At 35.3% G+C, this 15,485-nt stretch overlaps 2 protein-coding genes across 7 annotated transcripts in view; one reads left to right on the plus strand and one right to left on the minus strand.

The window, feature by feature from the left end:
- The window catches only part of LOC113064836 (epidermal growth factor receptor substrate 15-like 1), a 55,980-nt gene extending 53,900 nt beyond the window's left edge, over nucleotides 1-2,080 (minus strand). For 5 of the 6 annotated variants that reach the window (XR_003278897.1, XM_026235793.1, XM_026235792.1 and 2 more), the window contains exons 1-2: nucleotides 2,017-2,080; nucleotides 641-682 (exon numbers count right to left, since the gene is read on the minus strand). Coding sequence is in view for 5 of the 6 variants with exons in the window: in XM_026235793.1 (XP_026091578.1) it covers nucleotides 641-682; nucleotides 2,017-2,043 (69 nt within the window). In the remaining variant the exon portion in view is untranslated. The remainder of the gene's footprint in view (nucleotides 1-640; nucleotides 683-2,016) is intronic. The other variant, XM_026235794.1, reaches the window with a different exon arrangement.
- A 1,904-nt stretch (nucleotides 2,081-3,984) lies between these two features.
- Nucleotides 3,985-14,941, plus strand: LOC113064838 (SCL-interrupting locus protein homolog). The gene is made up of 17 exons (XM_026235799.1): nucleotides 3,985-4,270; nucleotides 4,511-4,588; nucleotides 4,690-4,797; nucleotides 5,419-5,534; nucleotides 5,621-5,802; nucleotides 9,892-10,133; nucleotides 10,218-10,301; nucleotides 10,447-10,533; nucleotides 11,061-11,208; nucleotides 11,521-11,630; nucleotides 11,741-11,867; nucleotides 11,966-12,799; nucleotides 12,872-13,007; nucleotides 13,255-13,456; nucleotides 13,589-13,733; nucleotides 13,839-14,125; nucleotides 14,206-14,941. The coding sequence occupies exons 2-17, from the start codon at nucleotides 4,512-4,514 to the stop codon at nucleotides 14,927-14,929; spliced, it is 3,609 nt and encodes a 1,202-aa protein (XP_026091584.1). The 5' UTR covers nucleotides 3,985-4,270; nucleotide 4,511; the 3' UTR covers nucleotides 14,930-14,941.
- The last annotated feature ends 544 nt before the right edge of the window (nucleotides 14,942-15,485 follow it).

Below are 15,485 nucleotides of genomic sequence, written 5' to 3' on the forward strand. Positions count from 1 at the left end.
TGATGAATAAATCTTTTTTTGATTCATTTCTGATGAATAATTAAAAAGCAGGTCAGTGCATTTAAATCAAACACTAGTGTCTGTGAGTATTAACCTGCAAAAAGACTATTTAAATGTCAATCCTCATGTTCATTTAATGACCAGAAAATACACAATGCAGAATTTGTGTTCAGTGCACTGATGCCAGACTCATTTTGGATCATAAAGTTTATTGTTAAATTGTTAAATACGCTTCCTCCTTACATATCTTTGTCACATCATTATAAGTGTTTTATCACCACATTTGAGTGATTGCAAAAAAAACTGTTTATGTATTATATATATATATATATATATATATATATATATATATATATATATATATATATATATATATATATATATATATAAATGTTAATGTAAATACTGTATTCTATATACAGTACCAGTCACACAAATGGACACAGAAAGTGTCCAAACTTTTGACTGGTATTGTACTTTAATATAAAGATAAAGAATATCGGCTCCCTAATATTACTTTCTAATATCGGACCCCAACAACCCATATCGATCGGTCTAGCTTTTTCTTTCCAAAAAAAATATTGAAATATTCTAAAAACAGATCACTCTGTGTTGTTCGCCAACAGAATTATGGCCTTACCTGTCTGTAAAAGTTCTCATATACAGGGTTCCCGCTTGACAGCTAAGAGAGCGAGGAAAAAAAAGAGAATAATAATAATAAATAATATTATTTAATAATAATTAGTATTATGATTAGGTAAAATAATGCACATCGCTGTTATTCTTTACCTAAATTGTTGAAAATTATTAACATTAATTGAAAAAAAAGAGTATAAGATTGAAAAACTTTCTTTAAGTAGTAATATATATATAAAAATAATAAATAAAAAATGATTAAACATTTATCTACAATTTATCTACATTTATCTAAAATGAAAACGAATATTAATATAAAAGTAAAAGCTAATTTAAAATATGAATAACTACTATAATATTAAATAAATAATGCTACACACAATGCAATAATGCAATCAAATAATGCTGTTGATGATATATATATATACACACACACACACACACATATATATATATATATATATATATATATATATATATATATATATATATTCTAATGTGTTGTGCACATGACAAAGCACAAAACAAAATAATTACAAATGAACTAGAATTGAAATAAAAACTTAATATAGTAAAACCTCATTCAAAATATGAATAACTACTGGCATGAATAAAACCAAATATAAATAATACTACAATAACAATGATAAATCCAATATTATCAAATAAAAATTTACATATAAATAATACTCAACAATTAAATTCAATGTAATAATATTTTACGTAATACATTTTTTTGCATTTCTTCCCATACGTGTTGTGCATACACCTGTATTTAATATACAATTCAATCCGTTGCAGTTCATAAGGCAGTACAGTGAGATTACTGATGCTCGCCGCTAAGCTAAACTAGCGGCTCAACATCCGTTATCATGTACAGTATGAGAGCTAACATCTATACTATAATGTTGTTAATTACCATATTGCACCTTGTCCTTGAATTATTGTTCTATGAACACATTCTGCAAGGATGACTTTATACGTAAAGCGCCCTGGCCGTTAGCGTTAGTTTTTAGCGCTTATGATGTTCTGATATATTGCGGCTAGCTATTTGCGTTCGTTAAACTTTGTTTACTCCTGTATTTCTCATTCATATATATGGCAGTTATCTTTAAATGTTCTTGCTACTGAATGTTTATCGATAATTTCACTAAAAACGACATTGTTATTTTTGTATTTTAAAACAAGCATGCGATTTAAAGCGAGCTAATAGGTTAGCAATCTGAGCCCGATCTACGAGGCCCGGGAGATTTTTGCTTAAAATGTCGTTAAAACGACCCGGTAGCGCATTCGATTCGTATCTAATACTTAGATTTATTTCTCTATGATGACGTTTTCCCTCATTATTCCTTTGAAATAAGTGTTTTTAGCTGGTTTTACCTGAGTGAGGGTCGCGAGGGCTGCCATCTTTTCCCTGTTGCTGCGGAAACGGAGGGTGAAGGAATGAGGGGGGGCTCACGGAGATCGGAATGTTCATCCATTCATAAACACACTAACAATAATAATAATAATAATCAGTATTATTGTTATTATTATTATATTAACAATAAATAACAACAACAATAAGAACACTAAGACAATACCAAAAAGAATATTAACAAGAATAATAATAATAATCATTGTTATTGTTATTATATTAACAATAAATAAAAACAACAATAAGAAGAGGAATACTAACAATAATAATAACAACAAAGATAATAATAAATGTCTTAATGTTAAATAGACATATTTAAAATAATAATGAAAATAAATAAATGATAAAATAAAAATAATAATAAAAATAACAAAATCACATAACTAAATTATTGAAACTATAATTAAAATGAAAACTAAAAAATATAACAGTAACAGTTCATATATAATTAAATATTATACTTCTGTACTAAAATAATATTGGCAATGCAATATAATAATAATGTACGTAATTAATATTTTTTATTTATTCTAATATGTGTTGTGCACATAACACTATTTAGTATACAATATATTCCATTACAATTCATAAGAGACTATGTCAAGTAAAAGTAATGATAATAATAACTTACAAACATGTATAAAAGCAAATCACAACTTTAACTTAATCAGTAATAAGGTAAATTAATTACAGGTATTGCAGGTAAATTAGAAGGTTTTAATGCAGTCCTCATTTTTAAGTAGAGTCCTTACCAGGTCAAGAAAATGTGATCATATTACCCCAATTTTACAGTCTCTGCACTGGCCACCCATTAAGTTCTGTCAGTTACAAATTATTATTACTTACCTATAAGACCCTAAATGGTTTAGCTCCTGCATACCTAACTAGCGTTATACCACGCTACAACCCATCTTTCGCCAAGCATTCGAACAATGCATCTCTTAAATTGTGACTGAAGTTGTATCTGATCAAATGTGCATTCTTCTTTAGCTTGGGCTAAACTAATTAATTTTACTTTCTTGGAACAGCAGCTATGCTAATGATGTCTCTATTTGTTTACACAAGCTCCAGTCTGGATCCAGAACACCTGAGAAGAGATGATGCTGACCCTCAGATGACCCCAGATGATGCTAACCCTGAATCAACAATAGAACTAACAAATATTGCTACTATTGATTCATATAATAAATAAATAATAAATATTGTAGTACAAAATATTTATTTTCTGTAAAGTTGTTTTGCAATGATTTGTTTTGTAAAAAGCGCTATACAAATAAACTTGAACTGAACTGAACTGAATAAGTTGCTTAAGATAGACACTTTTTTTTAAAACGCAATAACATTTGGAGAAACTTTAACAAATCTATACATATCAGTAAATAAAACGGTCATATAATCAAAAAAGTATGATTTTTTTAGTGATCTGGCAAACTTTTAACACTTGTCACTAGGGTAATAATTCACATTTTGTCCCATAGTTTAATAATAATAATAATAATAAAAGCTAGTCTAAATACATTAATCTTCCCTTCCAATGAAACTAGAACGATTCAAATATAAATGTAAATATCAGAAAAATCTTCTAAACACCAGTAAATTATTTTTATATTTTTCAAGCAATAAATATGCCATTTTGTGTGCAGAATATTTGATTTTATATTTTTATATTATTCTTTCATGATGATCCATGAAATCAGAATAGCATTTTATTAAAGGTATCAAAACAGTTTAAAAATATACTATTACTATTCACATTCTACAGTTTTTGTATTATAAACAGCCTCAAAACTAAGATAAATTCTAATATTATCGACTCTAGGCATTCAAAAACACTCCGCAAGAAAGCGGGTCCGGTTCCTCTCTTCCGATTGGTCGAGCGCCCCCCTCAACTGGATTCCTATTGGTTGAGCCGTCCTTCTGCAGCGCCCCGCCATTGGAACCTGGAAACAGCGCCACAATTTATTTTCGAGTTGTTGCCTTTGCTGAATGCGTCCGTCTTGTATTCCATTGTTTATTGACAACAACTGGTTTTCTCAATTTTCTGACAAGCCGAACGAGTTTAATTATTAACTCACGGGTCGTTATACGCGGCTTGGCGCGGTTAATACCGCTCGAAGGACAGTTTTAACATTTCTGGTCAGTTGCCACGCTCACACCCAGCAGTGTTCCGACTAAAACACGACGAAGGCATGAGCGAAGCGTTCAAACAGGCTAAAGGTAAGATATTATATATCCTACATCAGTTATAATAAGCTCTTGAACCATATGTTATAGGTTTTCACGTGTTTTTAGTAGAATTGCCATGTTAGCATGTAAGCTAACGTTAAGCCACATAACCTGCCAAACTTACAAAAATACCATAACTGAGTGTCTGAGACGTTTTGAAAACGCGTTATTCAGTGCTAGATCGGATTCATTTAATCTTTAGTTCATTAAAAAAAAAGCTTATTTCCACAGGATGAATCGCGTACAGGTGGATTTTAAAGGGCTGCCAGCCCACATATTGGAGAACAGTGTTCGAGCAGAAAACCTCAGGTAACTAACTAACTTAGTTCTCATGCATTGCACCTAAAACTCTATTTTTAAACTTTTATTATTATTCAATGAAAGTAATATTTTTGTTCACCTTTTTTAAGGTCATCGGACAATGTCCTTACTCCACTGTCATTCCCAAAATCTAAAGTCTCTCTCTGGGATCCATCTCCCAGTGGTGATGTGGTCAGTCTGCATTTCTCATATTACAGGTAATCTTCTGGATAAACCATATTTTTCATTAAAGTGGATGTCACTATCAAATGATATAATAATTACTATTATAGTATTCGTTAATAGTTTAATATTTTTAATTGTAGTAACTGTTTGTTTGTCATGTTTATTTTTTATATTTTTATTTAGCTTTAATACATTTTTATTTCAGTTTCAGTGATGGTGAAATTATGGTTTTGCATTTAGACTGTGTTTTCTTGAATGATGCATATCACTGTGCTTATTTATAATAAACATCTCATTTTGCCAGCACATTTTCAGTCTTGCAACCCATCCAATTTTAGTATTGCTATAGTATTACAGTATTAATATTTTGAGTTTTAATATACATTTTAGTAATTTTATTATTATTTTTACGTTTAGCTTTTTTAATTTGACCTTTTTCCCCCCAGTTTTCAGTTGATAATTAAAGTAATTTTAGTACTTCAACTTGTTGTGGAGGCAACTTTATTATTATTATTATTATTTTTAACTAATATTTAGTTTTACTTAAAATTTTATTCGTTTTAGTTAATAATTATGTCTGATCTGATGATAAAAAAAAAAAAAAAAAAAAAAATTATGGCTCAATGTCCTCTGTAACATTTGGTCTATTTCAGGAATCCGAGACTGTTACTTGTGGAAAAGGCATTACGATTAGCTCACCGTCATGCTAGACAGACAAACAAGCCTCGGTTTTTCTGTTTCCTGCTCGGCACACTGGCAGTAGACAGTGGTTAGTATTTAGGAGGCCTGTATTTGGAAATCCTATAATCATTGTTAATATCATAATAATCACTAACAAATATTTCCTTTTTGTAGACGAGGAAGGTGTGACGATAACCCTGGATCGGTTTGATCCTGGCAGAGAGCAGACTGGATGTCCTGGGAAAGCTCCAACTGCCCTTCTCCCCGGAGACATCCTTGTGCCATGTGTATTTGAAGCCCAGCATGCTCCTGGCATCACGGTGCACTCGAGGGAGGATTTGAACATCTCGTTTAAGGTAGTTGATCTGAGAAATACTGACAGCACATTTGAACTTATAACGGTCAGGGCTCTTTCCTCTTTCTGTGGAAACGTATTGGGGCGTACTGGTAATTAACATCACCCTGTAACCTGTCAGTAACAGCTGCCCTGATTGGGACACTGTGCTCCTTAGAGACAGGTGATTAAGTGTGTTGCACTGCTCCCATCTGGCGTGGTTTCCTTGGTTTCTTAATTTGCTTTGAACGGTTCTTAAATTAACCATGGATGTGTTATTAATATAAGACATTTTGACAATTGTATTTATTTTTAAACAGTTTGGGGTTGTTATGTTTAAGTATTTTGGGGCTCATACACGGTGCTTTAAAGTGCATGAAGTACTTGACTTTTACATTTTAAAATTTAAGGTCTGGAAAACCCCTTGAAAATAGTAAAATTCAAGGTACTTTGAAAAAGTGCATGAATTATTAAAAGACAATGCATATATGAAATAAGGGTTTAATTTTTTTCAGTAAACGCATCTTGTCACACAAAAATTAATGATGCACTTGGTCTTTGTTGACCTTGTGGAGCCCCGTCCATTTTCAACACTGCACTTATTTTCTTTTGGTTCATATTTCCACAGTATTTATGAATGAACTGCTCTCCTTTTAATATCTTTCTGGTCTTCTGACATTTAAGGCATCTGCTTTAAACAATACGTGCACACTGCAAGCCTCTTATTTACATGATGTAAGCATAGCTTGGTTTCTCTTTCTCTGTTTTGTTTTTAACAGCTTACACTTGCTTTGGTTGAGCAGTCATTAAATACTGTTCTTGTAAATGTCCTAAATTTACCTGTGTACAATTTACTATTTACAGCGAAGCTCTACATGGTCCTCCGCAGCGGTCAAAAAGGATTTAAACAGTGAAATTTGTATTGTCTCTTCTTGTAAATTTAAAGATGTGGAGTCGGATGGCAGTTTATTACCACATGATAGTGTTTGTCAAGAACCACTTGGTAATTCAACTGGGGATTTTTACACGAGTGGTGGGAGAAAAACACTGACATTCTTGATTCAGAGAGCAATAAAATCACAAACTAACCCCTGTAAATATTGAAAATACCTTACATACCCATGAGAAACCATTACTGTTCGAATACGGCTATAGAAGCAAACAGAGCGATCGCAAAAAAACGAAATTCTAAGAAAAAATTCTTAAGATGTTTGTTGTGCTTCAGGAGTTCAGCAACGCTAAAGATTTTTCAGTGGTTGAAATTTTTACTTGCCCTGCCAATATTTTTACTGGCCTTGCCACAAAAAATAAAATAGTTGCTGCTATCATTGTTTTTGACCCATGCTACCTTTTTATTCTAATAAATAACCTTATGTCACCCAAATTTAAATTAAGTTAAATAAACAGTCCTTAAATATACACAAGTGATCAAATTACAAGTAATAGCACCATTGAATATTTAGAACAAAGATACAAATTAAATGTTTCTTTACTGGGAAAATCAGCAGGGCTGTATTAGAACGCAAATTCACTCTCTGACAGCAGGAGGCGCTTATGGAACAGCAGTAATACAGCATTTCCTTGGTTACCGCTGTAAACAAAGCAGTGCTATCAAGCATTCAACCTTTAGCCAAAAGAGCGAAACCACTAATAATGGCTAATGCTTCCGCTTTGGCAGTACATGGGAAAAGAGACTAGAAGGATGAATGTCAAAGAAGGAGAGGCTTCACTATGCTGAATAAACAGCTTTTTAGAGGAAACGACTTATAATTTAATGTATTGACAGCTAATGATTGATTAGCTAATGTATTAATCGGCTAATCTTAAACATGTTTTACACTCAGCAATACTTTTGGACTGAACTATTTTTAGAGTTTACACGGAGCCTGTACGTTTTCAAAGACGCATCTCTGTGTGTGTGTGTGTGTGCTGTATAGAAAACAGCTCTTGAGTACTGAATGGAGTTGTTTTTTGAAAGTGACGTGACATGTGGCCAAGTATAGTGACCCATACTCTGAATTAGTGCTCTAGATTTAACATATCCAAAGGACACAGAAACCGTGAACACACACCCGGAGCAGTGGGAAGCCATTTATGCTACGGCGCCCGGGGAGCAGTTGGGGGTTCGATGCTTTGCTCAAGTGCACCTCAGTCGTGGTATCGAAAGGTGGAAGTGAATGTTGTATACTCACTCACTCCACCTACAATCCCTTTGAGGAAGACTTCGCGTCTTTCACACTTAGGACAGTCCTTATTGTCAAGCCCAGCGCTTGTTTCTCTGGAAGTCTATAGAGTTATTTCAAAATGCTATATTATCTTATTTCATTGTATGTGACTCAGCTTTTATTGTGGGAAAAGAATCAATCTGAATGAGGAAAGTGATAACTTGATAATATACTTTCGATGGTTTTGGGGATTTCCCCTGACCAGGACTTTGATCTCTTCGAAGTGATTCAGCTTCAGATGTGCCCTGGAGCTGCTATGCATGTCAGTGTTGTTCAAAGTTTAAATAATTCCCTTGTTTACCAACCAAACTTCATTTTAGCACAGGGCTGGGTATCAATTCAGATGTCTCTATTCGGTTTAGATTGCCAAGCTCTCGATTCAATTCTCAATTTAAAAAAAGTTATAATAGTTACATTCAGTGAATATAGTTTTAATACAAATGCTATTGATATGTCTAAAAATGAATTTTGAATGGTGAATTTATAATAAGAAATAGCCTTAGGCCTGTATTTTAAACAATTTATTTTTTATTGTACAGGGTCCTTTTTTAAACTAATAGGGCCATATAAAATGTTCTTCTTAAATTTTCTGGTAATCAGATGAAGGCATAAAACAATTTAATTTATTCTAATCAAATGAAAAAAGGGTATTGTTTGGCAAACAAAGTGCTGCACAACAGAGGTTTACTGTTTAAAAAAAAAAAAAAATGTGATTATTCCTTAAAATAAAGATTTATTAATATTTATTATTAGTAGTAGCATTGTTACATTGAGTCTTAAGACAGCTAAATAGTAATATATTTTTGACCGTTTCTTCACGTGAAACCAAACTTTTATTTTGACGGTTTGCCGTGAGGAACTTGCAGTCGCTGTGTATGTGATGTGACGGTAGTTTTGTCAAATTTTGTCAAGAGAGATGGAGCCAATTCAGTAGATGGGGATTATTAGGAGGCCATGATTTACAAGGGCCAATAACAATGTAACCTTTACTGAAGTAGCTGATATATTTTAGGACATTATTAATGTTACCAATATTTAAAGAAGTGGACATTGCATACTTTGTATGTGCCTCATTTATTTTTGCCATTTTGTTTTATTAGTATATTTTTATTTATCTCTTTATCTTTTTTAGAAATTAAAAGATAAGATATTGTTTGATAAGTGACATTTCTGATTGAAGTCCTTGAAAACCAAAAAAAGTCCTTGAAAGTCCTGGAATTAGATTTTAACAGTATCTCTATAAACCCTGAATTAGTCAAAAATATTACAGAAGAGTCAAGTAAATCTCAAGTTAATGCTGATATTTTGTACTTTGTTCAAAGAATCCTAAAAAAAAATGTATCATGGTTTGCACAATGATACAAAGCAGCAAAATCGTTTCAGTTATTATGGTAATAAGACATGTTTATTGAACAGCAAATCAACACTGTAGTATAATTTCTGAGGATCATGTGACACTGAAGACTGGAGTAATGACTGCTGAAAATTCACTTGTGCCTTCACAGGAATCTATTAAAAAAAAATTCCTAAATTGTATAAAGATTTTAGAATGTTACTGTATTTATAATCAAATAAATGCATCCACGGTGAACATCAGAAACCTGCCCCAAGCATTGTATATTTCAAATATGTCATCAAATAAATATTAAAAGTAATTTAAATGATACATTTATTATGTGAATATTAATATAAAATTCATATTGTAATTTTAATATTTAAATCTTTTATTTAAATTTGTTTTCTTTTTCATGAATGCTTATTTATTTTGTACTTTTAAATGGAGCAAATTAAAACAGTATTTTTCATTACAGCATTCTCATTTTAAATTGATGTATGTTGAGATTATATGGTCAAACACTAATGCTTATTTCTGTGTCTCTTTCCAGATGCTTCAACATTGCTGCTGCAGTAAAGAGATTCTGGAGCTGTCCAAACTCCTCACCTTGCGATCTCGTCTCAGCTGTTCTGAGAACATGGACCGACTCACCTTTGACCTGTCCTGGGCGGCTGTCACTTTGGCCTGTATGCTAGATGCAGTCCCTGTCCGGGCAGTGCCCATCATCCCAACCGCACTGGCCAGGAACCTCAGCAGCCCTGCAGGTGTAACCCAAAACAGCAGGAAACGTGGGTAAGGAAGCACTTCTGTTTCCTTATATAGCCATGTTTTGTTCTTGAAAGCTTGTGTTTTAAAATGTGACTCATTCTGTGTCAGGTTTCTTACCATGGATCAGACCAGGAAACTTCTCCTCATACTTGAATCTGACCCCAAGGCTTACACTCTCCCTCTAGTAGGAATGTAAGTACTTTGTTTAGAAATGGGGACTTTCTTACTGCTTTATTCAGGCTGTAGGCAGGTATTATAATTCAGCCCTATTAGTTACATACTTGGAGTCCTGCAAGATGTTCAGAGTAGGTGTGTAACAGTTGTTCTCCTGTGGCAGATGGCTGAGTGGTGTTACACACATCCATAATCCCATTGTGTGGGCGTGGTGTCTGAGGTACCTGCACAGCTCCGCCCTCCAAGACAAGTGAGTGTCCCATCCATCTGCTCTTTTGCTCTTGTGCTCCAATAAGTCCGTTAAAGACTAAATTAAATGTTGTTCTGATTAAAAAAAGTTTTCGGAATCTTTCATTCAATTATAATAATTTAAATAAAAACATCTGACCTGAATTTTCAGATTTTGTAACCATGAAATATTAAATGTATCATTTTTACAAAATATCTGATTTGAAATGACATAAAATATTAACCAAAGGTATTCCATCCCACTTTTCATGATGTAATCAAAAGCTGATCCTATTGTGAAAAAATAAATGAACTAAATCTTCATTTATTAAATTGAATATATTTATTTTTATAGATTTAATAATCTATTTAGGAAAGTATTCTATTTTTTATATTATTATATTTTATATTATAGTTTTAATATTATTGCTTGAATTATTTCAGCAAGTAAATGTGATCTTTTCCTTGTTGCTACAATCTTTGAAATCTCTGAAAAAAATATTTTTATTATTATTAAAATTAAATAAAATTCCTGGCTTGGGTTTCCAGAGTGATGTCGGAGGGAGGTGCTTTCCTGGTGGTTCTGTATTCCCTGACTCACCGGGATCCCGAGTTCTACCAGTGTAAACCATGTGTCGGACAGCAACAAATGAGCTTTCAGCTGCTCACCTGCACAGAGTCATTCATGCTGTACAAGGTAAGCCTGTCTATGTCTTTGTTCTAATCAAATTAAATATGAATAGGCAAAGGTCTATAGGAAACATTCCTCTCCTCCTCATGCAACCTGTTCTACTGTGAGTTTTATACAGGCAAATTATTTGCTTTTGTTAAAGAATTCATTATTGTATGAAGAATCATATTTCAGATTCTTAAGTGAATGTCTAGAGCAGTTGTGTTTTCACATTTGATGTGAGCCGTCTTTGGTTTTAGAGTTGTTGCTTAGCTAACATTCTTTTAGCATTGCATTTACTTTTGTTCACCATTAATTTGACTTAATATTCTGATACAGAATGTAGAGCCTGCAGAAGGACGGCCTCTACAATTTGAGCTTAGTGCAGAGAACCAAAATCAGGAAACCGTGTTGTTTGAGGAAGTGCTCTCCCAGACTGTTTTAACAGGGTACAATCTTTTTATTTCTCTAAAAACTTTTTTAATGTGTTCTGACGGAATACAATATACCAAAAAAGAAAGAGGAAATATAACACACTATATCTACTTTGACTTATTAGGACAACTCTTGCAGCATCTTCAGCTGCTCTACAGAATAAATTGTCGATCAGTGATCATGACTCAGGTGTAGAAGATGAAGACCTCTCCCCTCGGCCGTCTCCAAATCCTCATCCTGTCAGTCAGCAGGTTTGTTAACTTATGGCCTTGCACCCCTGATGTACCTCTCAATTTCATGCAGGATAACTTCTTACCCATTAACCTCCATTTAAAATATTTTTCTTCAGACTAGACGTGTTCATCCTTCAGTACCAGAACTCTCTATGGTATTAGATGCCAGCTTTTTGGATGGGAGTGTTGTTAATACACAAGACATGACTCCGGTTTCTCGTAGCCTTTCAAATGTCCAGCGGAGAAGCATTAGCCCTGCCCACCAGGGCCTCTCAGTCATGAGACCTCCAGAACAGGGAAGCGTCCCTGGACCTCCTCCAATCCGAAGACCACTAACTCCCATCCTCTCTCAGCCAAAAAACAAACCACATCTAAATCCAGCACAACAGACACCACAACCCAATGTGAATCGTAAATCCTTGCCCTCAATGAGAAGAACAAGAGAAGGCTCATCTGCATCATCGTCTTCATCGTCATCCTCTTCCTCAACAAGGAATGCTGCTTCGCCCAATGGCTCTTTTCATCAACAAAGGCAGAGTCCTTCCCAAGGTTTCCTGACCAAACCCCAGCCAATTTATTCCGGACCCCCAACATCAGCTCACAGTGGTGCCAGAAAGAGTTCAGCAATGCCTAGCCAGACCCCTATTCATCATCAATCTCAACACAGGCTCTTCCATAGCACCCCAGCTGCCAACCCTTGCAGCTGCTGCACCAACCAACCAAGTCACGTTCCATTGTATCAAAACAACACCTGGCAAGGGACACCATGTGCCCCCACAGTCAACACCAACAATGGTTCTGCTGAGCAAGTCCTGTCCTATCAAACCCAGTGCTGCCAAATCCAGTCTAGGCAGGTAGCATGCCTAGACACCCCCATGGGTCTCCTTCCTGCTGATGCTTACAGGATGCTTATGGATCAAGAGCGTCAGTTGAAGCTGCTTCAACTCCAGGTTTGTATTAATAAGGCCAATGTTGTATCGTTGACCTGTTGTCACATGTTGTTGACAGACTTTCCTTAACAGATTCAGAAACTTCTTGAGTCTCAGAGCAAAACACCTCCAGTAGCATCTGCAGAACATGATACTCGGCAGGAAAGAGACAGTCAGACACCCACATCTCCTCCAAAACGAACAAGTGTCAGTGTTGCTGTAGGAACAGGTACTTTGGAAGCTTTCATGCTTTTGAATTTGTAACTAGTTCCTTTCAGTATCATGACATAAATTAATGCATTTAGCAGACGCTTGTATCCAAAGCGACTTACAGTGCATTCAGGCTAACATTTTTTTACCTCTGGGAATCGAACACATAACCTTTTGCACTGCTAAAACAGTGCTCTACCACTAAGCCACAGAAACATATGACACATGACCGCATATGACATATTTGTTGTTTGCTTGTTTTTTAGGGGCTAGCTTGTTTTGGAATACCTCCCAGGAGGCCTCCACACATGGGGTCCCAAGTCTGGATTGGCATACTGAGATCGAGCCAAAGTCTGGAGGTCAAAATGACAGCATAGTCACTTCCAGACTCGGATCTGAAAATGCATATCGTTACACTGAAGAGTGCAGTCCAGGATCTCCTCTACAGCCAACATCTCCAAAACCCAAGTAATGAACCCTTTGATGACCCCTAATGAACCTGAAATTAATGCTAAACCAATTTTAGCGATTTTTAATTTTCATTTCTGATTTATTAACGAGTGTTACACTTTTTTATTTGATTTGATTTGTCTTTGGCAGCATGTCATCTGGTTTCGGAGCCCATTCGTTTCAGAGTCCAGTGTTGGGAGAGAGTGCAAGCATGTATTATAACTCTCAGTTACAGAGTAACAATCCGTCTGAAATGCGAGAAATTGAAAACCCAAGATTTTACCAAGAACTACTGGTATGGCCCAGTTTTTATGCTTAAGTTATAGTTTCCAGGTATTTAATTAGAAATTGATGCATTGTGAATGTTCAAACCAACTTTATGACTCAATACCTGCTGCAGGGTCGGGTGCAAAGTCGTCTACAAGACTCCGCAATTGTGGAAGAAAAGGTAGAGCAAGACATACAGAGTGTCCCAAACAGACAAAGTCTGTCTCCTGTACCACTTCAGTCTAAGAAATCACTGACATCTTCCATACCCCAAACTCAAAAAACGAAGCACAGATCCAGTCCTCCAAATCAGGACCGTGTCTTAAGTGCAACATTAAGACAGCTCCAACAGTTCGGGGTGAACATAAACGTAGACTCTGCCCAGGAAAAGACGACACGTGCAACTGTGGAAAGTGCCAGGTAAAGACGTAGTCAATGAAGGATTATTTTATCAAAACTATTATTAAAAGTCTTGTTCCTAACATCCTTTTTCTCTTCAGTACCCTAGCCTGCATTAACCCAGAGGCAGTGATTCCAAGACTAGCTCTTTCTGAGCCAGTGGGGACCAGCATTTGGGGGCCAAGCGGCAGTGTAGACCTTAGCCTTGAGGCCAATGCCATTGCACTTAAGTACTTAAGTGACTCGCAACTGTCAAGGCTCTCATTGGGCGGTCAATCCTCCGGGCCATTTCCAGACCCTAGCGCGGTTCTCTTGAGAAGACCCGCTGCAGAAAAGAGCAGCGTTGGACTCAGTATACTGTCCCCCACCAATATGTCTCTAGCTACCTGTAAATACATGAAGAAATACGGACTTATAGAAGGAGAAACAAGCAGTGAAGAAGAGCAAGAGGACACCGTCCAGGTAGACTCAGCTCTCGGGTGTTCTGTACAGCATGAAACGTCCAAGTATGTGAGCGTTGATCAAGACCGTGAAGACCAGAGCACTGCGGTCCTCAAAAACATTACAAACAAGCCAGTCTCCAATCTCCACATGTCTGCCATTGACTCTCAAATGCAGTTAATTCTAGACTTGCGGCCCAAAATGCAGCTGCTTATGTGTGGCGGGACAAACCCGGAGAAGGAGAATGATGCAAAGAACGGTCTGACTCAACGCAGGTCCCCGCAAACTGAAAACCAGAGGATACAGGAAGTCACGGAGCCTGAAGGGTCGGTGGGAAATTTCCTGGATCTGAGTAGGTTACGCCAGCTCCCCAAGCTCTTCTAAAATGCATCATAGGGGTTTCCAAACAGATCCCTTTAACACACAGAAACCGCTCATCAAGAAATGTCCGGTTGTTTTAAACCCACCCTCGAAGATTTATCTTCCATTGTTTGTTTACATGGTTTAACACCATTTTATTTTTAAAAGTGTACAGACTATTTGAATTGAAAGCTTTTAAATGTTTTGTAGTCTGTAACTGTTCATCTTGTCACCTAAATGTTATTTCCTTTCATATGCAGGGCTTCATCTTTTTTACGTGTTTATCTGATGACTCCTTGTGTGTCATGTACAGTATGAGTAAAGTGCCTTGTATGAAGTCAAGTGACTCGCTTAAGGCAGAATTTTTTTAGCTTTACTAATTTTAACTTACAAAATTTTGTCTTGTTTGTGCCATTACTTGATTTTTACCTCAAATTTACATGAACAGTTGCAGAGGGGAATTACTGTTTGAGGTTTTATCCTTTTCTGTTTTGTATGTTCTTTTTAGATGACTACATGTATGTGTCCATAATTAAATTACGTATTCTATTTTATTTTGTTTTGAGTTTTGTTACTGACC

Source organism: Carassius auratus, chromosome 47, assembly GCF_003368295.1.
Source record: "Carassius auratus strain Wakin chromosome 47, ASM336829v1, whole genome shotgun sequence".
NCBI classification, from domain to species: domain Eukaryota; kingdom Metazoa; phylum Chordata; class Actinopteri; order Cypriniformes; family Cyprinidae; genus Carassius; species Carassius auratus.

Bases quoted from the DNA above. Each gene is read 5' to 3' on its own strand.
- LOC113064838 (XM_026235799.1), top strand. From the start codon at position 4,512: ATGAATCGCGTACAGGTGGATTTTAAAGGGCTGCCAGCCCACATATTG. The intron at 10,134-10,217 runs GTAAGGAAGCAC...ATTCTGTGTCAG, and splicing joins CAAAACAGCAGGAAACGTGG to GTTTCTTACCATGGATCAGA. The intron at 13,008-13,254 runs GTACTTTGGAAG...CTTGTTTTTTAG, and splicing joins CAGTGTTGCTGTAGGAACAG to GGGCTAGCTTGTTTTGGAAT.